This window comes from Pelophylax lessonae, assembly GCF_965119305.1.
Source record: "Pelophylax lessonae genome assembly, chromosome: 7".
In the NCBI taxonomy this organism is placed as follows: domain Eukaryota; kingdom Metazoa; phylum Chordata; class Amphibia; order Anura; family Ranidae; genus Pelophylax; species Pelophylax lessonae.
In genome coordinates, this window is record NC_138774.1 from 86,131,834 (window position 1) to 86,159,598 (window position 27,765).

Here is a 27,765-nt window from a genome sequence, read left to right on the forward strand (position 1 = left end):
CATTTTTTGCGATATTAATAAAAAAAAAGTGACAATTTTGAAAAAATAACAATATTTTTCTACTTTGACAGTTAAAAAATATCCAATATATTCATTTTTTGTCATATATTTAGGCCAAAATGTATTTAGCTACATGTCTTTGGCAAAAAAATTCTCAATGAGCGTATTTTTAACCGCTTTAAGACCGGAAGATTTTACCCCATTCCTGACCAGGCCATATTTTGCGATTCGGCACTGCATTATTTTAACGAACAATTGCGCGGTCATGCAAGGCTGTAGCCAAATTAAATGTATGTCTTTGTTTTTCCCACAAATAGAGCTTTCTTTTGGTGGTATTTGATCACCTGTGCGATTTTTACTTTTTGCGCTATAAACAAAAAAAGAGCGACAATTTTAAAAAAATAACAATATTTTTCACATTTTTTATATGAAATTCCCCCCCAAAAAATGTAAAAATCAAAAAATTTTTTAAAATTTTAGGCCAATTTGTTTTCTGCTACATATGTTTGGTAAACAAAATCGCAATAAGCGTATTTTGATTGGTTTGCGCAAAAGTTATTGCAGCTACTAACTACGGGAAATGTATGTCATTTTTATTGTTTTTTTTTAACTAGTAATGGCGGCGATCTGCGATTTTTTTTGCGGGACTGTGACATTGCGGCGGACAGATCGGACCCCTAACTGACATTTTTGACACGTTTGGGGGTACCAGTGACATTACTACAGTAATCAGTGCTATAAATATGCACTGTTACTGTAAAAATGACACTGGCAGGGAAGGGGTTAACTTTTATTGGTGATCAAGGGGTTAATGTATGCCTGGTGCTTACTGACATGTGTGGGGGGAGGTGACTGAGTGACACAGGCACAGATCGCAGGTTCAGCTATGCTGAATCATGTAATCTGTGACTGCCTGTCACTTAGGCGATCCACCCGCTTTGTTTACACAAAGCGGGCGGATCTCTACACTCGATCCCCGATAATCGGGGAAGAGCGGCGGTGATCACCACCTCTCCTCCCCTAGCCCTGTGTCTGAATACAGCGGGAACGAGCCTCCGGCGGCGTGCGCGCGCTGCCCACAAGGGGAGGAGTCCAGCGACGTAGGTCTACGTCGCTGGACAATAACGAGCCACTTTGCCACAGTACCCTCAACGTGACAAGTGGTTAATTCAGCAGCAGGAGCACTCTCCCTGCTCTAACTAACACTGCAGCTTCAGAATGAATCTAAGATGGATGCTGCCCTTGCTTTTTTATAGGAGGTGGGAGGGTGTGGGAGGGAGGGTATGCTGATTGGCTGGAATGTGTCTGCTGACTGTGAGGTACAGGGTCAAAGTTTGCTCAATGATGATGTATAGGGGGCGGACCGAACATCGCATATGTTCGCCCGCCGTGGCGAATGTGAACAAGCGATGTTCGCCGGGAACTGTTCGCCGGCGAATAGTTTGGGACATCTCTATTTGTCTGCACATATGGTCTGTACATATCATTTTTCATTGTTGAGAGGAGTTCAGGTGAGAGTGTAAAGGAATTAACCATTTATTAACATTAATTTTCCCCAAATAAAGGTGTATATTGTTTTCATGAGGAAGGTACTTGCACATAACTACAGATATAAGTTACAAATGCTACATATTAGCAGTGACTACAATGTATCTAGCTGAGAAGGATCCTTACAGCAGAACTCCAAGCAAGAATCAAACAGCTGAAATGGTCTCTGCCTGTGGTCTCCATTTGACCTTGCCACCACCCCCCTTGCAGACATCATCATATGCTTTGAGGTAAACCTGTAGGTAAACTGCATAAGCCAAGAACTACAGTTGTGGTTGAGAGTACAAGGTTTCATCTCATACTTGATTTGTAGAGGTGTCCTTCTCCAATGCTGCTTGCATCCCTCCAAAAATGCCTATAAACTTTCTGAAAGATGCTATTGTATTTTCTTATCCATAGACATATTTCCATCCACTCACTTGCAAATACCTGGGCCTGCTGATAAGTTGCTTATGCTCTGGGTGTTTCCATTTGGAGAGATGGAAGTTGTACATTATCTGTTGGAAAAAAAATAAAGATTGGAGGAGGATTCTTCCTTAAAGACCCCTTTAACTTGAACTCAAATATAATTTCAGATTGACTGTATCACACAGGAATCTTGAAAAATGTGAAATTGACTTCTGATGGCTATGATGAATTTAATCCCCCAAATGTTTCCAATGCACTGCATGAGTTCTACAGGGCTTCAAGTGTTTTGCTGCTATTTTTTGTTTGTACGTGTCCTCGGCATATCTCACTACAGTGTTCAACAATAGTCTGCCAGCATTGATGGATTCTAGTGGACCTGATACCATCTTTCCATTGTTGCAATGTCCTTGTCAAACCATTTACCAAGGATTGTAGCTATATTTTCAGGAAAGAAGTCCAAGTGTAAATACAGAACATGTATCTTTAGTGACATTTTGCCCTTCATGGTCTTGTATGAAGTTTGTCAACCAGTTGAATGTAGTTTGGCACTCTGAAGGTGCCACAAAAGTTCTCAGCGACATCCTTAAATGCTTTCCGAGCAATTTTGTCTGGCCCCATTAACAGATTTTGAAACCCCTTGTCATTGTTGACGTATCTAATGTGTGAAAGAACAAAATGCCTTCCTTAATTATAGCACAACAAAAACCTTCACCTACCTTGTTCATTGCTTTAACAAAATTTTTCATCAAATTATATATATGCCACATTTTCTGTCCTGGAATACAGTTTATTTGGAATGGCTCTTTCTTTTTTAATATAATGTAATATAATGTGAGTCTTGCAGGGCTGTCCCATATGCATATGTAACAACAGTGCTTGCATACATGCCAACTGTCCCTTTTTTCCAGGGACAGTCCCTGAAAATAGGAGCCTGTCCCAGGTAATTTATATTGTCCCTGGAAGCGCCTGTTAATCAGTCTGCCCATAAATGTTAGGCAGAAGTAGTGCAGCTGAATGGGAGACTTATTCCAACTCTGCTACTGTGGCCTTAAGTTTGAAATTCCCTTTTTAATTTCCTGTAATTCTCTCTATATTGAGTAGACTCTATAATCTGATAAGTAGGCGAGATTAATTATGCAGAGTGGGTGGAGCTTCAGGGAAGCGGGTGTGGTAATTGATAGCTGTGCTGCAAAGTGTACCTGGAAATCTTTTTTAAATGTTGGCAACTATGTGCTTGGTATTCCTGAGCTGCTTTCCAAGAAGCAGAGACACACCTATTAGATCTCCACAGATATTCCAGTTCTACCTGGTGTACTAGATCTTCTTCAACAACAGTTTTATGGGTTTTTTTTTATGTATGTGTGCTGCATAGCCAACAAGTATCTCAAATTACAAAAACAGAAGATTTCTATAAATGGCACATGGTAGGTTAAATTACAGATTTCTTTTGTGATTAGCAGCCAAAAATCCATAAATTACACCAAAAATTGTTCAGGAAGTACAGGATGTTGTTCAGGATGTAGTTGCCCAATGTCACCCATAGGTGTGCTTTAAAAAGGAACTCCAGTTTTAAAATGGAATTTATTATAAATTTGATCCGAAAGTTGCTAGATATAACCAATTATAATAAATAAACCCACAGCTTTTTAGACTGGTTTGTTTAACCACTTTAAGACTGAAAGGATTTGCCCCCTTAATGACCAGGCCCTATTTTGTGATTCGGCACTGCGTTATTTAATGGACAATTGCGCGGTCATGCAACGCTGTACCCAAATAAAATTGACATCCTTTTTTTTCCCCACAAATAGAGCTTTCTTTTAGTGGTATTTGATCAGCTGTGCATTTTTTATTTTTTGTGCTATGAACACAAAAATCGCGACAATTTTGAAAAAAAAATATATATATATATATTTCACATTCTGCCAAATGACATTCTCATTAAAAAAAAAATTAAAAATCAAAATTTTTTTTAACATTTTAGGCTAATTTGTTTTCTGCTACATATTTTTGGTAAAAAAAAATTGCACTAGGCGTATTTTGATTGGTTTGCGCAAAAGTTATCGCGTCTACTAACTACGGGAAAGATTTATGTCATTTTTAATGTTTTTTTTTTTTTACTAGTAATAGCGGCAATCTGCGATTCTTTTTGCAGGACTGCGACATTGCGACCGACAGATCGGACCCCTGACTGACATTTTTGACACTTTTGGGGGTACCAGTGACATTTCTACAGTAATTAGTGCTACAAATATGCACTGTTACTGTAATAATGACACTGGCATGGAAGGGGTTAACAGTATAGGTGATCAAGGGGTTAAATGTGACCCTAGGGGAGTGATTCTAACTGTATGGGGGTTAAACTTGTGAAATGAACACAGAGACATGCGATCCTATATAGAAGGATTACATGGGCTCTGTGATCATTTCAGGGAGAAGGACGGTCGGCTGTGTTTACAACAGCTGACTGTTCTTCTCTCTCAGCGGGGAACGATCGAGAGTGTCAGGCAGCAGTCGGAGCCGCCTGACACACGCATCGGCTCCCCCGCTGCCGAGTGGGGGCGGGAGCGCGCCGTCGGCGGCGCACGCTCCCCCCTAGCCCCTCCCAGGCGAGCGACGTATCCCTACGACGCTTTGCCTGTACGAGCCAGCCTGCCGCAGTAAATATTCAGGAGGCGGTCGGCAACTGGTTAACTATAGTGGGATATCTTTGAATATTCACTTTAATTATCCAATCATGTGAAGGTAAAATAGGATCATAGCAACTTGCTTTTCATGTCATGGAAAATTGATGTGAATATTCAGACACTTGTGTGAAGATTTCCAGCTTCTTTAGTAATAGTCTCAATAGCTCAACAGTTGTAAAGCAATTAGGCATGGTAACATCCAGTTGATCCTGCCTTGGGCAACTTATGGCAATTCTCTACATTTAATAAAATAACAAAAAAGTTAAAATCACTTAAAATACTACCTTAAGGTGACCCAAAAAAGAAAAAAAAATATTCCTTTGTGGAACTTTTTCATTTTTTTTACTTAATATATGGCTTTGTATATTCTCATTCTGCTGGTTGTATGTAGAATGGGCAGCAGTTTCTCTTCACACCAGCAATCGTGCTTTATAATGACTGCAGCTAGTTAGTACTATGAATTCTGGAGAAAATCCCTGCTAAATCCGAAACAGAGAACTGTCTGAACATGATTCAACCAGTCAGCAACTACATAAAAGTGGAAGATCAACTACAGATGGCCTTGCCATTTAACTTGAAACTCCACATTAAAACAATTCATCTTACAATTATAAGAGTTTTATTGAATGTTACCACTAACCCTTATCTGTACATACACTCACAAGTCTTGCCAGTAATATTTAAAAATGTTTCAAGTCTGTCTAATCTCATAATGTTATAATAATAATTTATAAATATATAAAAAAAAATCTAAATTAAAGGAAAAAATTAACAGATATACTGGGAATGCTTGTTATTTAACCCTGAGCTCTGTGCAGGCTTCTAGGAAGAACCAATTACCGAACCGGGAGAATGAAGGTAAACCGCTTGCCAACTGCCGCACAACTATTTACTGTGGCCGCTAGCCCCTCACAGGCAAAGCGACGTAGGTCTACGTCGCTAGCCTGTGAGGCTCTATGGAGCGAGCGCGCGCCGACGGAGGCACGCTCCCGCGCGGTCATGGACCCCCCCCGCGCGTGTGCCCGGTGGACCCGATGTCCGCCGGGCACTCGCGATCTTCTTTAACCCCGGAAGAAAGGCAGGCGGCTAATGTAAACAAAGCCGCCTGTCATTCTTCCCTGTGTAAGAATGGAGATCACACGGTTCTACTATGTAGGACCATTGATCTCTGTTCTTACACTAGTAGCCACAGCCAATCACAGTTAGAAACACGCCCCTAGGGACACACTTAACCCCTCCCTCTCCAATAAAGTTAACTCCTTCACTGCCAGTGTCATTTTTACAGTAACAGTGCATATGTATAGCACTGATTACTGCAGTAATGTCACTGGTAACCCCAAAAGTGTCAAAAATGTCAGTCAAGGGTCCGATCTGTCCGCTGCAATGTCGCAGATCGCCGCCATTACTCGTTAAAAAAAAACAACAAAAATGACAAAAATCTTTCCCTTAGTTAGTAAACGCAATAACTTTTGCGCAAACCAATCAAAATACGCTTTTTGCAATTTTTTTTACCAAACATATGTAGCATAAAACAAATTGGCCTAAAATGTTAAAAAATTTTGATTTTTTAATTTTTTTTTTGGGAATTTCATATAAAAAAAAGAGAAAAATATTGTTATTTTTGCAAAATTGTCGCTCTTTTTTTGTTTATAGCGCATGATTAAAAAATCGTACAGGTGATCAAATACCACCAAAAGAAAGCTCTGTTTGTGGGAAAAAAAGGACATCAAATTTGTTTAGGTACAGCGTCGCACGACCGCGCAATTATCCGTTAAATTCAAGCAGTGCCGAATCGCAAAATAGGCCCTGGTCAGGAAGGGGGTAAAATCTTAGGGGGCTTAAGTGGTTAAGAGAAGCCCCTGTCTAGCATTTTTATCATGGCATTTTCCTCTAGCTTCACAAAATACATACTGTAGCCTGCTGTAGGGCTGTGACAAGGTGATGGGAGGAGTGGCAGCTGACCTGGGCACTGTGGTATCATGTGATAGGGGGCTCCACAAGGAGATTGGGGGGAGGGGGTTTGTGTTGGTAGGGTAAGTATTGTTTTAGGAGAGGAAGTTTCGGGGGGGGGAGCTAAGAATGGTGATTTAGTAGAATTTGTGTTGAGTGGAGGATAGGGGGAAGATTTGTGCTAGGAAGGAGATATTTGGGGGGAATTTGTGCTGGGAGGGGGAAATGGGAAGTGGGGGAGGAGATGTGTACTAGGAGAGGAAATTATAGCTGTAGAGGATTTGTGCTATGTTGGAGTACATTTTTTTTTTGGGGGGGTCATTTGAGTGGGAGGAATTTGGGGATGCGGGGGGCAAAGATTTGTGCTGTTAGGGGGATTTCAGCAGGGGGCAGATTTGTATTTGGAGGAGGAGGAATTTATGCTCACGGGGTAAGCATACATATTAGTGCTCAGTTTTTTTGTGGGGGAATTTTTGCTGACACATAAAGCTCATACATCTAGGGGGGGGTGCGGTTTGGCATGTTCGCCATGGGCTCTAAATTACCCCGTCCCGGCACTGGCTGGCTGTACACTGAATTGTAGAATGTTTTTTTAAATACAATTGATTGCAAAAAGGCTTGTGTAGTAACAATATATTATAAATAAGTTTTATAATATCACGTTTTCAACAAAATTGAAAGTTGAGTCTTCCCTTCAACCTCCACAGCCTTACCATTCATTTTTGGTTATCTTTAAAATGATTATGTCTTGGGAAGGGAATTTGGAGAAAAGTGACACTGCAGCCTTTTTTTGCCACATGCCCAAATGGTCTGAATAGAGATTGTGATTGCTTGTCAGTGTGTGGGAGAATCACAATATTGGATTACCTTTGTCTGACTGGCAGCATTAATGAACACAGGTACAGAACACTTCTTACTGTACAATACATTTACAGGAATTCAGCTTTCTAAAATGATGTGTGCGTGATGCTCAATGAAAGAGTGTAAATGTACCTGTTAAATATGTAGGTAAGCATACATCAGAGGTTCAGTAACGAGTTTTGAAATTAATTGCATATTCTGCATTTGGGGTCCACTGATTATCAGTGAGGTCGATTATCAGGGGCCGATTTTACTTTTTTTGAAGAATCGGTATCGGTCACAAACTTACCGATATTACCGATATTGGTCTCCCTCTGCCGCGGCGGCCCATTATGTCATCAGCCCAGGGAGAAGAAGCCAGGACTCAGAAGGTTTTGCACTGCAGGCCCACGCACTGGGCCTGCAAATGTTCAGACACTCCTGGCTTCTTCTAACTGGATAGGGCAAAGTTCCCTGCCTCCCTCTCCTCAGACAGTGCACACCACAAAATGGCTGGACCAGAGAGGACAGGCCAGCCAGCCATCAGCCACCCACCCACTTACAGCAGAGTGCCAGCCAGCCACCCACAGCAGGGTACCAACCAGCCATCCATATCAGGTTGCCAGCCAGCCACAGCATGGTGCCAGCCAGTCACCCACAGCATGATGCCAGCCAGTCACCCACAGCAGGGTGCCAGCCAGCCACCCACCGAAATCAGGGTGCCAGCCAGCCACCCACCCATAGCAGGGTGCCAGCCACCCACCAAGCCATCCACAGCAGGGTGCCAACCAGTCATCCACATCAGGGTGCCAGCCAGCCACAGCAGGGTGCCAGCCAGTCACCCATAGTAGGGTGCCAGCCAGCCACCCACCCAAATCAGGGTGCCAGCCAGACACCCACAGCAGGGTGCCAACCAGCCATCCATATCAGGTTGCCAGCCAGCCACAGCATGGTGCCAGCCAGTCACCCACAACAGGGTGCCAGCCAGCCACCCACCGAAATCAGGGTGCCAGCCAGCCACCCACAGCAGGGTGCCAGCCAGCCACCCACCCATAGCAGGGTGCCAGCCACCCACCAAGCCATCCACAGCAGGGTGCCAGCCAGCCACCCACCCGCAGCAGGGTGCCAACCAGTCATCCACATCAGGGTGCCAGCCAGCCAGTCACAGCAGGGTGCCAGCCAGTCACCCATAGTAGGGTGCCAGCCAGCCACCCACCCAAATCAGGGTGCCAGCCAGACACCCACAGCAGGGTGCCAGCCAGACACCCACCCATAGCAGGGTGCCAGTCACCCACAGCAGTGTGCAAGCCAGCCATCCACCCACAGCAGGGTATTAGCCAGCCACCCACCCACAGCAGGGTGCCAGCCAGACAGCCACCCACAGCAGGGTACCAGCCAGCCACACACCCACAGTAGGGTGCCAGCCAGCCACCTGCAGCAGGGTGCCAGCCAGCCACCCACCCACAGCAGGGTGCCAGCCAGCCACCCACAGCAGGGTGACAGCAAGCTAGCCACCCACAGCAGGGTCCGAGCCAGCCACCCACCCACAGCAGGATGCCAGCCACCCACCCACAGCAGGGTGCTAGCCAGCCTCTCACAGCAGGGTTCCAGCCAGCCACTCACAGCAGGGTGCCAGCCACCCACATTAGGGTGCCAGCCAGCCACTCACAACAGAATGCCAGCCAGCCACCCACCTACCCACAGCAGGGTGCCAGCCAGCTAGCCATCCACCCACAGCAGGGTGCCAACCAGCTAGCCAGCCACCCACAGCAGGGTGCCAGCCAGCCACCCACACACACAGCAGGGTGCCAGCCTGCCATCCACCCAGGACAGGATGCCAGCCAACGTTAAATGTACAGAATATCAGCAACTGATATCGGCTATTGACCTGAATGGCGGCCATAAAATCGGTAACTGTCCTGAAAAAACTATATTGGTCAACCCCTATTCTGCAAGTCTAGTGCTCTAAATGCACAGCTTGCAATCCTAAGAGAGCCTTCCCTAAGCCTGAGATCCCCTGAAGGAAAGAAAACACTTTCCAAATTTATCACACACAATTATGTAACAATTGTATGCTAATTTTATTTAAAGACAAGCATAATAAGACACAATGTAATAATTTGTGTACAAATAATACCATTTATAAAAAAAAAGTAATGCAAAGATAAGCATTTTGCTAACAGTATAAATGTGCAATTAGCTTTACAGCAAATATCTAATCATCTGACTGAAAGAAAATCTGTGCTGCCAAAAAATGGAGGCTACTTTTGCTGATCTTCTACAGAAAATGTTAGATGCCCAGCTTTTGGTTTCAATGATGTTAGAGTTACAGACCCAGAGCAAACTTGCAGATCACGTAAAACATCACAGTGAAGACAGAGCTCCAAAACTGTATATATGTTCCAGGTCAGCGATTCTTGAAAGCACCAAAACCACTGGATCGGCAAACCCCCCCCCCCCCCCCCCCATAGACTAACAAGTAGAGCGTTGACAATTTCTATTGTTTATACTGTATATAAAGTGTCTCATAAACTATCCATTAGAGAAATTTAGGAAAACAACATCCCTTACTGACTGAATCAAATTGCTTTATACAGTATGATGTCCCTTACCCCCTGACTGCCAGAACTCATATGGCGAAATCTAAACAGTTTTTGTTTTGTGTTGCTAGTGGTTAGTGTTTCTTGGCATATCATAGAGGAATCTAAGCCAAGAAAAAACTTGGCTCCTTTGATGATTTCCTCGGGCACGCTTTGGTGTCAATAACTATATTGTCGTAGAGGGTGTGAGCACACAAAGCACAGAACAATTTCAGGTGATTAACTACAATTGTCTGAAGTTTAATGATAAGCCTTGTGCAAGCTATGCTGTCAGCTAATGTGATGTAGTCGAGGGTAAAGATATTGCCATCAGTGTTGACGCATTTTAGGCGAACAAGATCCCATTACAAATTATTTTACAAATTTCGAGAATTTCTTATTTTACAAGTAAAGTAGCTACAAATGGTGTGCTGATTTTCTTTAGTAGATTTCAGCAGCTGCCCGTTTAAAAAAATAAAATAAATCTGAGCAAAGTAATGAAATTTGATATGGGCATATGCTTCTAACACTGCAACATCTTGTGCAGCTTTGCTGATTATGGTAACTCTCTAAGCCCCATTTCGATCAGCAGGAAAAAAAATTACCCTTGCCATGGGGCCTCCCCACTCTTCTAGGGTTAAATAGAATGCAGTGGTTGGTGTGCAGAGCAATCCGGTTGGATAACTGCAGTGCGGATTTCCTGGGATTGGAGCATACCACTGTTCACTTTTTTAAAAAACATTATTGAAATGCCACTGTGGGGTTTATTTACTAAAGCCTAGAGAGTGCAAAGTTTGTCACAATTCTGCATAGAAACCCATCAGCTTCCAGGTTTTATTGCCAAAGCCTAATTGAGGTTAGAAGCTGATGGTTTCTATGCAGAAATTTACTTATTTTGCACTCTCTAGCTTTAGTAAATAAACCCCACAATGAAATTTCATTAAGTTCTATTGGCAGTCATGCTGTGTGAGGCAGTGGACTGGCTCGCACTCCACTGCACTGCACTGAAAGAAAAACACACAACACCGCAACGTGTTGATGTAAACTAGGCATATAGAAGACAAGGCATTTTGCCTTGTCTTGCAGAGGGACTGCGCTGCAATAGTCACCCTAAGGGTAGGAATAGAAAGGCAGGCTTCCATAACGCTGTGCAACAGGTCCTCAAAAGCCATGTGTCTTTAAAAATCTGCTCTGGTAGTCAGACTCTGGCATCATCAGGTACAATGCATGACCACCAGCAGTCCTACATTGCATGTGAGATTGCCAAGGGCCCACCTACAACCCTGAACATTGGAGAAAAGAGGAGAGCATCAGTGGCCAGGGGAGTGAATTGCTCCCTGAATTGGGACTAGCCCTCAAATGTTTTTAATAGGTTCTGATCAGATTGTAAAACCTTTATCGGATTTGTATTACAATCTATGTTACTGTTTGGAAGATTTTTTTGACTTTGCCCTGGTGACCATTATTACAATACAGAAAGTAAAAGGCAACCTACAATGTTACAGTCGGAACCAGAACTTGAATAGAGGGGAATTCTCAAAACTGAAACACCTGCTCCTGTATCAGCATTCAAAGGTGGAATTTCTATTCCCTCCTTCCTATGTCTCTGTGTCAGGAAGTGGGGAGAAAATAAATACCTGAAATGGGTTCTAACCCTTCCTTGCTTTATCCAAAACTGGAAATAACGGCTCATTTAGATGAAGCTGCATGCAGGCAGCTTATAGAAATGAATGCACAAGCTGCATGTGACTCCATTTCTATGAACTGTCTGCTCGCAGCTCTGAGGTGGATGCAAACACATCTGAATGGAGGACAGACTTAATTACCCTAAAAGGTTTGGTTGGAATTACATTTTAGGTCCATTCCAAAAACCAAAAATGATATAAATGGAAATGAAACTCTGGAGATGTTCCATTGTAAAGTTTTTTTTTTTTAATTAGGAAGACATTTTTTATTAAATAAACAAGTCCAACAGATGTCTTAAAGGTTTCTTTCATGCACAGTACACCATCTTCCCTCCTTCTCCTACCTGGATGAGCTACATTTAAACCCCATCCTCAGATGCTTCCTTACTTTAGTAGGACACCAGAGGCATTCTCCTTGTCTTTATCCTTTTTGGACAAAATCATTATCACCAATGTGCAGCAAGCCCTCATGGACTTATATATGTCTCCTAAGCATCTCTAGACTCTAGAGGTTGTCATATACAAATGTGGGGATCACTTTAGAGGCATGAGCAGCTATGGAAGATTTCAGGCAGAGTAAATCAAAATTCATCTGCCCCATTGACTTCTCAGCTTTCACCAGCTCTCATTAGTTCCTTCTGTTGATCTCCACATCTTTATTGTCTCCTGTATTGACATGGAGGTCAACAGGAGGAACAAGTAAGAGCAGTAAAGGACTTATGAGGACAACACTCTTGGTTATTGTTGGTTTCCCTGTAGACTTCAGTAATTTTCTGCTATTCCTTCTGTAGCACCCTCCTAGGTAGGTGCTAGAGAGTGAGTATAGTTTTTGGCTCTGTCTGCCTATCAGAGGAGCAGCAGGTAAATTCTATATTGCTTTCTGCTTAACAGAGAGCAAGATCTGTTAGTTAGGTCTGCTCAATGTGCTCAGTGTGTGATTCATGTGGTCTGGGGGAGTGTCCCCACTGGTCCAATGGGGAGGCACATGGAGCAGTGGAGGAAACTTGACCAATGGGCACACAGGCTTTGATACAGCCCCAGTTATTGGCACAGACTGCTGTCTCGTGCATTGTAGGGTGTGGTATAAAAGCCAGGAGCACATGTGCTCTGGGTCTCTGGCTGGTGAGCAGAGGGAGAAGGAGTCCCAGAAGGAGGGTGGAGGCTGCCTCCTCTTCTGCAGTGGTTGGTGTATGGTCACAGGCAGTCGGCCTGGTGAGCCAGAAGTGTGGAGCTGAACCCAGAGGTCCAGGAGAAATGACTAGAAGGAGTTGAGACACTGGAAAACCTGAAAAGCAGTATCGTGAGTACAGGGGATCGTGTCTACGGTCCTGACCAGGAAGGGGGCCACTCCGGAGTAGAGTAATCAGAGGATGGGTGCCAGCTGGTGGATAGAAAGAGGGTACTAGGCGTGCGCCCTGAAGATAAGTGCTAAAGCACACTACCTCAGATTCATTTAGTGGCAGGATGAAGCTGTGGCCTTGCCGTATTTTCAGATAGAAGTCCTCCGCATTGTGAATAGTTCAAGTGTTGGAGTATTCCACTCATCTCTTCTCCCATCCCCATCTAAAATAAAACAACAAAAACAACAACCCCTAGACTGTTCATTGGCTGAGCCAGGAAAGTAAAGTGTTACGATTCTGCATGCAGTTGCTATCGGTAACTCAGGGGGACCTTAAAGGTGAGAAATTCAGCAGCCCTCAAGGGGGCAGTGCTACACTTTAATTTGGCAATCTGGAGGTATTCTGTACAATACTGGTGTATGAAATACCCCAATATAAGCCACTTCCTTTTTGTTTGATTGGCTGACTTGTTTTTTAAAAGTCACTCTGGACTAAGATATGCCAATGTTTTGGCATTCCCTGCAATAGGAGTTACATTTTTGGTGAGGTATTACCTAAGGTTCCTTTCACATAGGCTTTCCATCCGACGGACTCCGTTTTGCTCAGCGGGAATCGATCCACCGATCCCCGCTGAGCAGGCAGGTGACAGGTCTATCACCACTTACTTTGCAGACCTGTCAGATCCCCGCTCTCCTCTATGGGAGATCGGATGAAAACGGACCTCATGTCCATTTTTACCTGATCCTATCCGATCCGATCCTCCAGACGAATGGAAAATAGGGTTTCCATCTGTCTGGATTTCACGGACAGGATCGGATTGGATAGCAGCGGTTGTCAGCGGAGATGTCACCGCTGACATCCGCCGCTCCATAGGGGGTGCATGGAGCATCCAATCAGGTCCGCCTAAAAAACTGACAAGCGGACCCGATCGCAAAGCCCGTGTAAAAGGGGCCTAAGGATTCCCTGTTTCTAATGAAATGTAAAAGCCGCAGCTTTACCCATTGGAAAACAAAGGCTTGCTCAGTAGGTTTTATTCTGATGAATTATCCTTTCAGAAGCAAGGGCTACCTCCCACCTTAGCCTACTATGTACACCGCTGAGCTTTTGACTACTTTTCTGTCCCCAGCACAATTCTGTCTAAAGGCCCATGCACATGATAAGAAAATCTGTAGGGAAAATTCGTCCGACGACCGATCTGCCGATTTTCGGATTGTTAGTATGGTGCTTTCAACAGCCAACTCCGACTTTTCGGCTGACAAAATCCTGATGTGCAGGCTATATAATTTTTGTCGTCCGTAATACGTCCGATTTTCGTCTCATTAGTACAGATTTCAATGGAAAAAAATCTTAAGAGCAAGACTAGGCATGCTCAGAGAGGAAAGAACACGTACAAAGCAATCCAACACATGACATCACTTCTGAAGTAGAATTCTGTCGTACGGGAAAATTCATATGAAAATAACCTCTTCACTTTCCACATCAGACTAGCATGCCACAAAAAACGGACGACAGATCGTTCGATAATCTGATCATGTGTACGGGGCTTTAGGGATTGCATCACCCTTTTCTTGCTTGCTTTGTTGTGGATTACAAACTCACCCAATGTGAGTTTAATAGCCCTGCTACCAGAAGACGTGTTTCCTAAAGTGGAAGTCCAGCCTAATAACTTAATTCTCCCCTGCAATCGTTAATGTGAGGGGAGTTCAGCCTTATGTGTCAAAATGAAAAAATCCCAGTTTTTCTACCTGAATTCTGAATTTTCAGTGCTGTCACATGACTTCAGTTCCTCTTCCTGCTGAGTCCAAGAACAGCAAGTGGGTTTGGTTAAAGTTAAAAAAATACCACCCAATACGAACAAAACATTTTTTAATGGTCCCCTGCGCTCAGAAGTGAAAATGACCTACAATTTGGGATAAACCCAAATTTGAAAGCATCTGTTATAGACAATTTGCTGCTACTTTAAAACAAAACAAAAGTAAAACAAAATAAATAATAAAAAAAACACCAACTTGTCCTTATAGAAAAAAATGGCATCAGTAGCTCAAACATAGCATGGTCATAATCGGCACATTATGTTTTTATATGCATCCACAAAGCATGATTATAAAGAGAAGATAAAGTCCATCATAAAATTACGCCTTGAAGAACAAGTCTATGAATAAATAGATGTAATAAACTGCTTTCAGAGCAGCTTCTCCTCTCCAGTGCTGCTGAGGTGCAGTGTCTCACTTAAAGCCTGCTGTATTCCATGGAAGTGCTCATACAACAAGCCCTTGTTCAGTAACGATAGTGTGCGGGTGCATAACAAACATTCCCAGGTCACCTCACCATTCTTTCTCCAATGACAAGTCAATGCTGTTCCTGGAAAAGACAGGCGGCACTAATATAAATTGGATAATGACTGGATTGTACTTGCATATCTGATCTTTAATTTTGATCTATGTTTAGCTTCCAGTGATCTTGTCAGACAACATGCCTTCATGGTACATGGAAAGATAATTGTACAGTATGTACCATGAAGGCATGTTGTCTGACAAGTTCACTAGAATCTAACCATAGATCAAAATTAAAGATCAGATTATCCAATTTCTATTAGTGCAGCCTCAGTCTTCGTGGGTTTCAGCTCACCGTCTCAGCTCACCGTCTACAATGATCATAGTACAGGCAACCACACTAAATCTTCGTTTCCACTAGTGCGACTGATCAATGACACCCTCTCCCATCTATGCGACTTTGACAATCAGTGACTTTGGAAAGGTGCCCGCCCTACTTTGATGTGACTTTTTTCCAGAGAGTGTAAAGTTTGATTAAAGCTGCACTCAAAGTTGCACTCTAAATTGCACAACTTAAGAGTCGCACTAGTGGAAACATAGCCACTAGGCTAGAGTGCGACTTTGGAGTACACCATTGATGCAACTTTACACTCTCAGGATCAAAGTCGCATCAAAAGTTGCATTCACTTTCTCATAAATTTCTCGGCTAGATGCCCAAAACAGAGGGTCCGAGCCTCCACAATGTATCCAGTAATGGCGTAAGGTGTTCTGATCTCCCCTCCATTTTTAAGATGTTTTTGGGTCTGTCCCAGTGTCATCCTGCACCTTTTTTTAGGTGGCCCTGTGGCAAAGTTAATCAGCACCCACCCAATCAGTCCTGAGGAAAGGTGTAAATCTTGTGAAACGCATTGGCCATTCAAGCACAGAGTATCTGGGATTGTGAATCTATATACCTACATTGTTATTACACATATATACCTTCTTCTGATGGACTTTCCCACATTTTCACCAGCCTGATTGATCAGGACTTTCCTCCATGTTGCTTGGATTAGGTATTGCTTTGATCTACTAATGTAGAGGGTGTTACATTGTTTTTATAATACAATGATGTTTTAGAATTGATGGAATAAAGTTTATATTTTCTAACTAAGAGCCTCATGTTGTGCCTACAAAGTCCACTATGTTTTTGAGAAACTATTTTTTTTTTTTTTTCTCTTCTCCTTTTCTTGAAGAGTTGGATATTTTTCTTTGGGAAGATAACATTTATACAAGTCCAGTAAGAAGATACTGTCAAATTTTTCTTTGGCTGCATGTATTCGCTAATAGGGTTGAGCGAACCCGGACTGTATTGTTCGTGTTCGTACCGGACTTTTGGGTATTCAGTATTCGGTACTCGGACCCGAACCTGGACATTTCACTGTATGTTCGGGTACTGTCCGTTGTTCGGTAACATTGTTTGATGTTTTGGCGTGGTTTTAATGGCGCGTTTTCAACGGGTGCAAGGCAGCCAAGCGTTTAACTAGTGTGCCCTAGAAGCCATCACAGCCATGTCTACTAATGGCATGGCTGTGATAGGCCAGTGCAGCATGTGACCCAGACTCTATATAAGCTGGAGTCACACAGCGCCGAGCGTCACTCTGCTATAACTACTGTAGGGAGAGGTTCCTGACTGCTGCTGCTGAGGGAGAGATAGGAGTTTACTATAGGGAGAGGCTGGAGATATTGCTTGTAGGGAAAGCATAGGATAGGAACAATCTGCTTTAATCAGACAGCAATCTACATTGATTGTATTGTGTGAGGGTGCAGTTAATGATCTTTTTGCCCGGACCTGAGCCAAGTGAGGAAGAGACGGAAGAAACAAAAACATTTTATCAGTCTGTTAGGCATGCGGTGCTGCACATTTCATGCAACCTCAGTGCATATGTGTGTGCTTAATCTGCATTTAAAAAAGAAAAAACATTTTTTCCTTCATATTTAACTTAAGACTGTATGTCAGACAGGCATTGCTTTTCTAACCTGTATGTATGTATGTATGTATGTATGTATGTATGTAGCCTGCTGCAACAATACCGACATTTCTAAAGCAAAAAATGTCATATACAAATATGCATACAAATTTCAAATCGCATGTACTTGTCATACAGGTGCAGAAAAATTGAGCCTTGGTTGTTGGTGGTGCCTGAACACTGTAACCCCTCGCAGTTACTCTTGCTGGGCGCAGGAACGGGCCCTGCTGCTAAAAATTACATACAAGTTTTGAAATTGCAGGTACTTGTCATACAGGTGCAGAAAAAATGGGCCTTGGTTGTTGGTGGTGCCTGAACACCCCAACCCCTAACAGTTACTCTTGCTGGGCACAGGGACAGGTTCTGCTGCTTAAAATTCCATACAAATTTGAAATTGCATATACTATACAGGTGCCAAAAATTGGGCCTTTGCTGTTAGTGGTGCCTGAACACCGTAACCAAGCCCTCGCAGTTACTCTTGCTGGGTGCAGGAACGGGACCTGCTGGTAAGAATTCTATACAAATTTGAAATTGCATGTGCTATACAGGTGCCAAAAATTGGGCCTTTGCTGTTGTTGTTGCCTAAAAACTGTAACCAAGCCCTCACAGTTACTCTTGCTGGGTGCAGGAAAGGGACCTGCGGGTAAGAATTCCATACAAATTTGAAATTGCATGTGCTATACAGGTGCCAAAAATTGGGCCTTTGCTGTAGGTGGTGCCTAAACACCGTAACCCCTCACAGCTACTCTTGCTGGGCGCAGGAACGGGACCTGCTGGTAAGAATTCCATACAAATTTGAAATTGCATGTGCTATACAGGTGCCAAAAATTCAGCCTTTGCTGTTGGTGTTGCCTGAACACTGTAACCAAGCCCTCGCAGTTACTCTTGCTGGGTGCAGGAATTGGACCTGCTGGTAAGAATTCCATACAGATTTTTAAATTGCATGTGCTATACAGATGCCAAAAAAATGGGCCTTTGCTGTAGGTGGTGCCTGAACACCTTTGGGGGTCAGGGTGTGTTGGTTTGGGGCGCTACCACCTTGCACTACCCAGTTGTGCAAAAACTAGTTGTATGTTGGTCCCATGAAAGTGCACTGTGCTCACTTGAATTGGCCAAGGTAGCCAAAGTGTGCAAAAGAATTATAAAAGTGCTGCGTGCTATAAATAGTACTAAAAGTGCAATAAGTGCAAAAAATATTCAAAGTGTACTTGTGCTGAATAGGTTGGACCATCTATGTGTCAATCGCCAGATGCAGGTTGTGATCCAACCAGCTTAATACTATGCAGTGGAAGGTGCCAAAGTGCTAATAAGTGAATAAACAGTTATTATATTAAACCTTTTATTGTGATATCCCCTCGGGGGGGGGGGGGTGAGAACATAAAGCAGTGATCACTTAAAATAAAGACATTGATGTAACGCCGCCGAGTGCTCCGGGTCCCGTGGCTTCCCCGGAGCACTCGAGGCGTCCCGCGGGCTGTTCCCCCGCAGCTACACTACTTACCCGCCGGGTCCCGTCATCCCGGCCGCTCGGTACACGCCGGGTGCCTTCCTCCTAAAGGCGCGCGCGGCCCCGCCCCCTAGGGCGCGCGTGCGCCGCTGCATTGAAATTTAAAGGGCCAGTGCACCATTAATTGGTGCCTGGTCCAATCAGTACCAAAACATATAAATACCCACTTCCCCTTCCTGTCCTTGCCGGATCTTGTTGCCTTTTGTGCCTTGAGAAAGCTTTTGGTGTATTTTCCCTGCCTGTGTATCTGACCTTCTGCTGTTGCCCCTGACTACGAACCGTTGCCGCCTGCCTTGACCTTTTGCTCCGTCTGACCTTGCCTTTGCCTTGTCCTTCTGTACCGCACCTAAATCAGCTGTCTTTGAGGTTGAGCCGTTACCGGAGGATACGACCTGGTTGCTACCGCCGCAGCAAGTCCATCCCGCCTTGCGGCGGGCTCTGGTGAAAACCGGTAGTAACTTAGAACCGGTCCCCTGGTACGGTCCACGCCAATCCCTCACTGACACAGAGGATCCACCTCCAGTACAGTCACCTGCCGCCAGTCCAGACCCTGACAATTGATAAATAAAATGGTGGGTGAGTTGCGCCTGTTTGGCACGTGCTGGGAGTGCAAGTGCTAATACCTGAGGTAAAGCACTTACCAGAGGCTCTCCCTTACTCCAAAGCCGGCTTGGTTATTGCTTCTCCCCTTTGGTGCCTGCAGGGTTTCTAGGTTGCACTCGATCGTTTGCAGGTATTAATATGAAAACATCTAGGGAGTCAGTGTACAAAAACCAAGAAGACTTCCATTGCGTAGTACAGTAGTATATCGGGGGAAGAAGTTAGTATCAACTCACTGTTAGGAAGTTCATAGTTGATACTAACTTCTTCCCCGGACTTCTCTCTGGGAGCGCAGATCACTTTAGGATTACATTTTGGACTTTGTTTATTGGCTTTTTGTACTTTGCACACTGGATTTTTATATCTATATATTTTCTCTTTTCGCTGAGTATTATATTATATTATATTATATTTACCACTTTATTAGCACTATTGGCACTTTAATAATATGTCACATATAAATATTTTGGGTTTTTAATAATTTAAGCACAAATTAATTAATTTAATAATTTTTTATTTGCGCAACACTATATATTTATTTCAGGTGGTGCCTGAACACCGTAACCCCTCACGGCTACTATTGCTGGGTGCAGGAACGGGACCTGCTGGTAAGAATTCCATACAAATTCGAAATTGCATGTGCTATACAGGTGCCAAAAATTGGGCCTTGGTTTTTGGTGGTGCCTGAACAGCGTAACCCCTTGCAGTTACTCTTGCTGGGTGCAGGAACAGGCCTTGCTGCTAAAAATTGCAAATTTGAAATTGCATGTACTATACAGGTGCCAAAAAATTGGGCCTGTTCTGTTGGTGGTGCCTGAACACCGTAACCAAGCCCTCGCAGGTACTCTTGCTGGGTGCAGAAATGGGGCCTGCTGGTAAGAATTCCATACACATTTTAAATTGCATGTGCTATACAGGTGCCAAAAATTGGGCCTTTGCTCTAGGTGGTGCCTGAACACCGTAGCCCCTCACAGTTAATCTTGCTGGGCGCAGGAACGGGACCTGCTGGTAAGAATTAGTGATCAAACTATATCATTTTTTTAAAGCAGACATAAAGTCATGACATCACATCTGGGTTTTTACATGGAGAACCGATCAGAGCTGAATGCGGCTTTGATCAGGTCTTCGGCGGCGGCCCTGCAGGCTGGTTGTCTGGATCTCCCCCATGGGATGGGAGACCAGGGTAAGCCGCGGAAGGCAGGCAGGAAGGGGGGACATCCCCTTCCGCTCCTGGTAATGACGCCGGTACCAGGGTGATGCCTCTAGCTGCAGGCATCACTCCAGTACAAGCACTTTCCCGAAATATCGGCAACATCGGTAACCTCAGGGGCCAATGCCGATATATCTCGGAAAGTGTATATCAGCCCCCGATATATCGATCAATCCCTACCTAATATGTCATGTTTTAAAATTGTATGCGCTCGTGGAAAGGAGACAAACTATGGTAGTTAAAAATCTCCATAGGCACCATTTTAAAACATTTTACCGGTTACCTGTTTAGAGTTTTAGAGGGGGTCTTGAGCTAGAATTATTGCTGTCTCTCTAATGATCATGGCAATACCTCACATGTGATTTGAACATTGTTTACATTACGTATGTGTTCGCTTCTGAACGCAAGCACAGAGGGATGGTGCGCCTTAATTTTTTTTTTCTATACGTGGGTAGAACAACCAGAGAATTAAGGGTAAGGTTAAGGGCACATGTTCACAATATTAGGGAAGATTACAAAAACCACAGCTTATCTCATGATTTTAAACTAGTGCACAATCAGGACCCTAGTGGCCTGACCTTTTGTGGGATTGATAGAGTGGAAGCACACTGGAGGGGTGGTGATCAAAAAAAGTCAATTTCTCAAAATGAAACCCAGTGGATCCACCGTTTAGGTACTCTCAAACCCATGGGATTAAACATTGACTTAGATTTAAACTGTTTCCTTTCTAATTGGTGATTTTAGGTTAATTATTACATTTTATGCATTACATATTTTTCCCATAAAAAGATTACAAATACCTCTACATGTATTTTAACTTATATATATTTATTTATATATTATACATTTTTAAACCTATTTTTCGTGTACCATATCCCTGCCTACCTCTTTAGGCATGTCTATTTAATATAATATTAATTGTTTTTAATCATTAATAAGTCCTATCCCAATATTCACATATCTATCATGTAATTGATCACAATATTTGTTATATATATATTTTTTATCATCCCTTCACATCATATATCACTTTCAATTTAATTGGGTGACACATTAATTCTAATTATTTAATATTTATATAATATTTTATCACTTATTTACCATATATTTTTTCAATATATTTATATTCATGATTTAAATTACACCATTTGACACTTATCACACTAATACCATCCATATTTGGTACCCTAATTATTAACATATTTATGTATCTATTTTAGTATTCATCATTTTATGTTTTTTTTCATTTAATATAGTTTTTTTTAATATTTTAGTGTTTATATATGGTTGCAGATATGGTCATATATTTTTTATAAATAAAGTTTGTTATATTTTATGTGATCAGGAAGTAATATCGGAAGGTTGTAATAAAGTTATTTAATTTGCACTATTTTAATAAGATCAATTAAACAATTATCCTCATATGACGATAATCAAATATATGTCATATACTTATATGATTTTTGTAACCAGAAGTGACCTCTACATATATTTTGCCATAATATATCTGTTGCGGGAGGAGCACCGGATATGAGTTGGCTCCCAGCACGGTATAAAAACACGTCTGCGTACCGGAAATTATGTCTTTGAAAAAGCCCAAGTGGGAGGGTGAAACGCGTTGATGTAATTCCGGTACGGCACTTTGATTCGTCACTTCTGGTTTACTTCCTGAACCGCTGTGGAACGCACGCCGTTAGCGGCGTTCCCGGCACTTACTGCAGCTTTACAGCCTATTAATATATCAACATTGTGAGTATGTTTTTGGCTTCTATTAATTAATAACATATATGAAACGGGCTTCACTATCCTTGGTCCCCCTTTTTTCTTGGTAATTACCATTTGGAGCCATCCAGGATTACCATCAATCAAGATTGTCCATTCAGCTATTGATACTAAGGAGAAGTTCTGGTGCTGTCTACATTCACTTGTTTACAGGCTTTTTTGACCCTTATCTAGGGTCCACATGTTCTGGTGAGTAGGGTTCCTGGAGCGGTCACCACCACTTGGAGCACAAGTGTTTTATTATCTGCACTGGAGCACTTGATCACCTATTGTTTATTTACTTAATGGACACTGCCTTGGATATTTTATTTATTTTGGACACTCATATATTTAATTTTTAATTCTAATTTTTATTATTCTTTTGAGTCACATGATCATGTATATGTATTTTATATATTTTTTATTCATGTATGCAAGCGCTGTGTTGAATTTAATTTTTTTACATACCCTACCTAATATGTCATGCTTTAAAATTGTATGCGCTCGTGGAAAGGAGACAAACTATGGTAGTTAAAAAATCTCCATAGGCACCACTTTAAAAAATGTTACCGGTTACCTGTTTAGAGTTTTAGAGGGGGACTTGAGCTACAATTATTGCTGTCGCTCTAACGATCATGGCAATGCCTCACATGTGATTTGAACATTGTTTACATTTGCGGGCGCGACTTACGTATGTGTTCGCTTCTGCGCGCAAGCACAGAGGGATGGTGCGCTTTCATTTTTTTTTCCCTTATTTATTTTACTTTTTATTTTTTATTTTACACTCTCCTTTTGGTTTGTTTTTTTTTGCAAACATTCCTTGTGATAGTAAAAGGCAGTGACAGGTACTCATTATGGATGGATCTGGGATCTATAAGACCCCAATATCCTCCTCTGCACTTGTAATTCCGGCTTTGTTCGAGTCTCTGCCCAGCCGCCGGCACGAGAGAGGCTGGGCGAACTGCGGCGGGAGGAGGGGAACATCCCTGTCCGCTGCTTGTATTAACAGTCGACCGCCGGCTCTGAAAAACAGTATATCACCTTGGTGCAACCACTTGAAGAAAAATGACATACAGGTGCGTGATTTTGCGCCAATTGGTTAAAGCAGGCAGTGAGGTGGTGATACAACATAAATTAGTGTGAACGAGCCCTAAGCCCCTTTTGCAGCTCAGAACAAAGGCAATATGATCACTAAAAAAAAAAAAAGATAAAAATAATTTACATACGCAAATGTTTTGCCTTGCATTTCTGTTTAAACTTAATAGGTTATTTTACTAAGTAAAGGTTCACATATACATTAACATGAACAATATATATCTGAATTTCAGTTCTATTGGAATACATTTGCATACCTAAGATATAATCAGAGACATGTTTTATGTTGGTTCAGTTTTAATTTTGAGCGGCAAAGGAATAATTTAAAGAAACTACCATCACAGTAAATATATATCATAATCTGCTCAATGGTTCCTCATCTGCATTGGTTTGCTTTACAACAAAATTGTCAAATCTCTACTCCACAATTTTCAGTTATACCAACGCAGGTGGTCAGGCAGTATAATTGGCTACTGTGTTCTTCACCTATAGCAGTCATCATTACCATAAGGCAAGCAAGCCTACTGATACTCGGTTGCCCCAGGTCTTATACACAATGCTATAGTAAAAATAGTAAAATAATGTCAGCACTCTTTCAGTGAAATTTAAATAGCCACGTGCAATAATTGTATATATATATATATATATAATACACCAATAACCAATTATAACAATAATGCAGCGCTGAAATAATAATAATAAAGTGTTCATGAAAATGTGACCATAAACTGAAGTTTGTCAAAATTACAAAAATAAACGGTTCATATTGTTATGTGTGCAAAACATATAAAAGTGCTCCACTTCATCCTTCACCCAACTCTTGTAAACAGCCGTAATGTCAATCCTTCATTAATGGTAAAAATACACACTCACCAGAGGGATATGCTATCCATTACTAGAACAACAATAAGCGCTTTGTGTAAATGGCATCTAGCATCATCACTCTCACCAGGAGCAGGACCAGACTGCTCTATTCCACTCCACCAGGGGATAATACCAGAATTATCAGCATTGAGTCAACAACCCAAAACAATATATTTGCTCATATTGTCGTAGTTTATTATTCCCCAAATATGCATTACAAAACATCCAGTATAAAAAGCCCAAAGCTTAAAAGCTACACTGTGTAGGGCTAGAGGCCATGCCACTGTTCTCTGCATGGAGTCACCAACCAAAACCAATATTTTTGCTCATAGTGTAGTAGTTTAATATTCCCAAATATGCATTACAAAACATCCAGTATAAAAATAACCAGTATAAAAAGCTCAAAGTTTGAAAGCTACACTGTGGGCTAGAGTCCGTGCCACCATTCTCTGCGGGTTTTGATTACCTCTTATGTAGGTTTGAAAGAGGCATTTTGTTTTTATACTGGTTGTTTTTATACTGGATGTTTTTAATGCACATTTGAAAATAATAAACTACCACACTATGAGCAAAAATATTGTTTTTGTTTGGTGACTAAATGCTGATAACTCTGGTAAGGGTAAGTAAAGAGGAAAAAATTGGCCACACACTACCACGGAGCTGAAGCAAATTAAGTCCTTTATTGTCAGCATGCCAGACAGACATGACAGGAGAAATCATTGATGTGTTTCACACAGACATAACGTGCTTATTGATAATTGTTAAGCACGAGTAAGCACGTTATGTCTGTGTGAAGCACAGCAAAGATGTATCCTGTCGTGTCTGTCTGGCATGGTGACAATAAAGGACTTAATTTGCTTCAGCTCCGTGGTAGTGTGCGGCCAATTTCTTTCCTTCTCTAATTATGACAGTGAGCCGGGGTGGGCACCCACACAGGTTTGCTGTTTACTTAACGCCTTGAGTAGTGCACAAATCATTTCTGGACTGATAACTCTGGTACTATCCCCTGGTGGAGTGGAATAGAGCAGTCTGGTCTTGCCATCTATGGAGCGAGAGTGGTGATGCTGGAAGTGTGGAAACACAAAGTGCTTATTGCTGTTCTAGTTATAAACAGCATATCCTTCTGGTGAGTGTGTACTTTTACCATTGGTGAAGGATTGGCGCTATAGGTGTTTTCAAGTGTTGGGTGAAGGCTGAAGTGCAGCACTTTTATAAATTTTACACGCATAACAATATGAACTGTTTATTTTTGTTGTTTTGACAAACTTCCGTTTATGGTCACATTTTCATGGACACTTTATTATTATTTCAGGGCTGTATTTTTGTTATACCACAATGCTATAGTGCCTGGCTATGATGCTGGGGCAGGTGCAAACTAAGCACAGCGAACAGGTACTTGTGGTTGGCAAACAGGCAGAGAGGTCCAGTGACTGTCTGGATTCAGAGCAGGCAGAGTACAAAGAGTAGTCCATGATTCAAAGGCAGGCAAAGTTCTGAGCATAGTAAAATCCGATCTGAGGTCATCAACAAGGGAATCCAAACAAACTGGCAGGCAGGGCAGGGCTAATAGGCATGGGAACAAGGCAGGTAAACAGGGAGCATGAAGCATGTCTAACAAACAATATCAAAAGCAAGACACTGAGGGCTTTGGCTGCCATCAATCACCTTGAAGGTGGACAGGGAGAATATAAAACCAGAATGCTGTAATGAGACCAGCAGCTGAAATCAACAATATTTTGTGGCCATTCTTAATCGCCTTCTAAAAGCTGTTTTTACATCTTTATTCTTTAGGCTGTAAATAAGTGGATTAAGTATGGGAATCAAAGCTGTATTAAACAGAGAAGAGAGCTTATTGAAGTCTAAATTGACAAATGATTGTGGTGTTACATACTGGAAGATAAGACTGCTGTATAGAAGAATGACCACTGTTAGATGTGAGGAACATGTGTAGAAGGCTTTACGTCTTTCGTAGCTTGAATGAATCCTCAATATGGTGGAAATAATGAAGACATAAGAGATGAATGTCATAAGGAATGGAGAAAAAGTGGCAACTAACATCCCAACAACTAGCATGTAAAGCTCTAGAACATATGAGTCACTACAAGATAATTTTTTTAGAGGTACAATGTCACAAAAGAAGTGGTTTAACTTAAAAGAAGTGTAGCATGTAAAGCCAAGTAATTCAATAAATATTGGAACAGTCTCAATAACTCCCCAAGTCCAACACACAGAGGCCAAACCTATGCAGACTTTACGACTCATGACTGTGTGATATTGCAGTGGGTTACATATGGCTACATACCGGTCATAACTCATGGCTGTCAAAATTAATAACTCATCACATAACAAAGATAAATATATAAAAATTTGTATGAGACAGCCAAAAAGAGAAACTGTTTTATCTCCTGTTATAAATGTCTCTAGGGCTTTGTGTAGAGTGATAGTTGAACAAGAAATGTCTACTATGGACAAGTTGGCCAAAAAGAAGTACATGGGAGTGTGGAGACGGTGATCTGTACAGACTAAAAGAAGAATGGTTGAGTTACCTCCAATAGTGATGAGATAAATAAGCAGGACCAGGAGAAAAATTGGTACATGCAAAACAGGAAGATCTGAGAACCCAGCAATAATGAAATAAGCTGTTGCTGTCAAATTGGTCTGATTCATGATCATCAACTTTTCTGATGTGAAAATAAATAAAACCATAAAAGTACTCAAATTATAACAAAAACAATAATATTGCACATATTAGAACTGTATTAAAACAATTATGTAAAACAAAAAAAGTGTACATATGTAATGAATTCTCAATAAATAAACATACACTGAAATGTATACTGTATTTAATACAAAATAAATCAAATGATGAAATATAGGGAAAATCTTAGTAATACTGAAGGAAGACAATATAATTCCAATTCTTGGCACTCCTTCTTTTTTCCTGTGTTGCTTTTGATTCCAGCAAGCATATTAATAGTCTAATGACAACTATAAGAATCATTATGATTGGTGAATGAAGCCCAGAAGAATTAGTCTTGTACATTCACCTCAGGGATTATTTTAATAATGTTTATGTGTATGTTGGTAATGTAATTAGGGAAAGGTAAAATTCAAAACATAACAAATAACATACCACAGGCATGGTTTAAATGGTAAAAATAGACTCTTCAGTAAGATATGAAAAGACAGAAATCCCGTGGATGATATTAAAAATATTTAAAGAAAGGCGGGGTCACAGAGGAAGCAGCAGTGAACTATATGCAGGATGTTCATTCTGAACTTATGGCCTTCATCAGCAGTTAATTAAACAAATATGAAAATGCAAAGCTTTCTCTGAAATGCACTTGCGTTGAGTAGCCAAACTCCTATGTCCAGACTGCACCAGGAAAACTGCTTGGCACAGAACCTGGAAGCT

The 27,765-nt window shown here is 41.9% G+C and overlaps 2 protein-coding genes across 2 annotated transcripts in view; both read right to left on the bottom strand.

Annotated features, from left to right (window-relative positions):
• The window catches only part of LOC309560479 (olfactory receptor 5AR1-like), a gene marked incomplete at both ends in the record, with an annotated part of 50,275 nt that extends 24,453 nt beyond the window's left edge, over positions 1 to 25,822 (bottom strand). Inside the window, one exon of the mRNA XM_082264112.1 lies at positions 25,747 to 25,822. Coding sequence (XP_082120238.1) covers positions 25,747 to 25,822 — 76 coding nt within the window. The remainder of the gene's footprint in view (positions 1 to 25,746) is intronic.
• A 253-nt stretch (positions 25,823 to 26,075) lies between these two features.
• LOC309560480 (olfactory receptor 8U9-like) lies at positions 26,076 to 27,017 on the bottom strand (the record flags this gene model as incomplete). Its single annotated transcript, XM_082264113.1, has 1 exon — positions 26,076 to 27,017. One exon carries the CDS (start codon positions 27,015 to 27,017, stop codon positions 26,076 to 26,078), a length of 942 nt encoding a protein of 313 aa, XP_082120239.1.
• Positions 27,018 to 27,765: the final 748 nt, after the last annotated feature.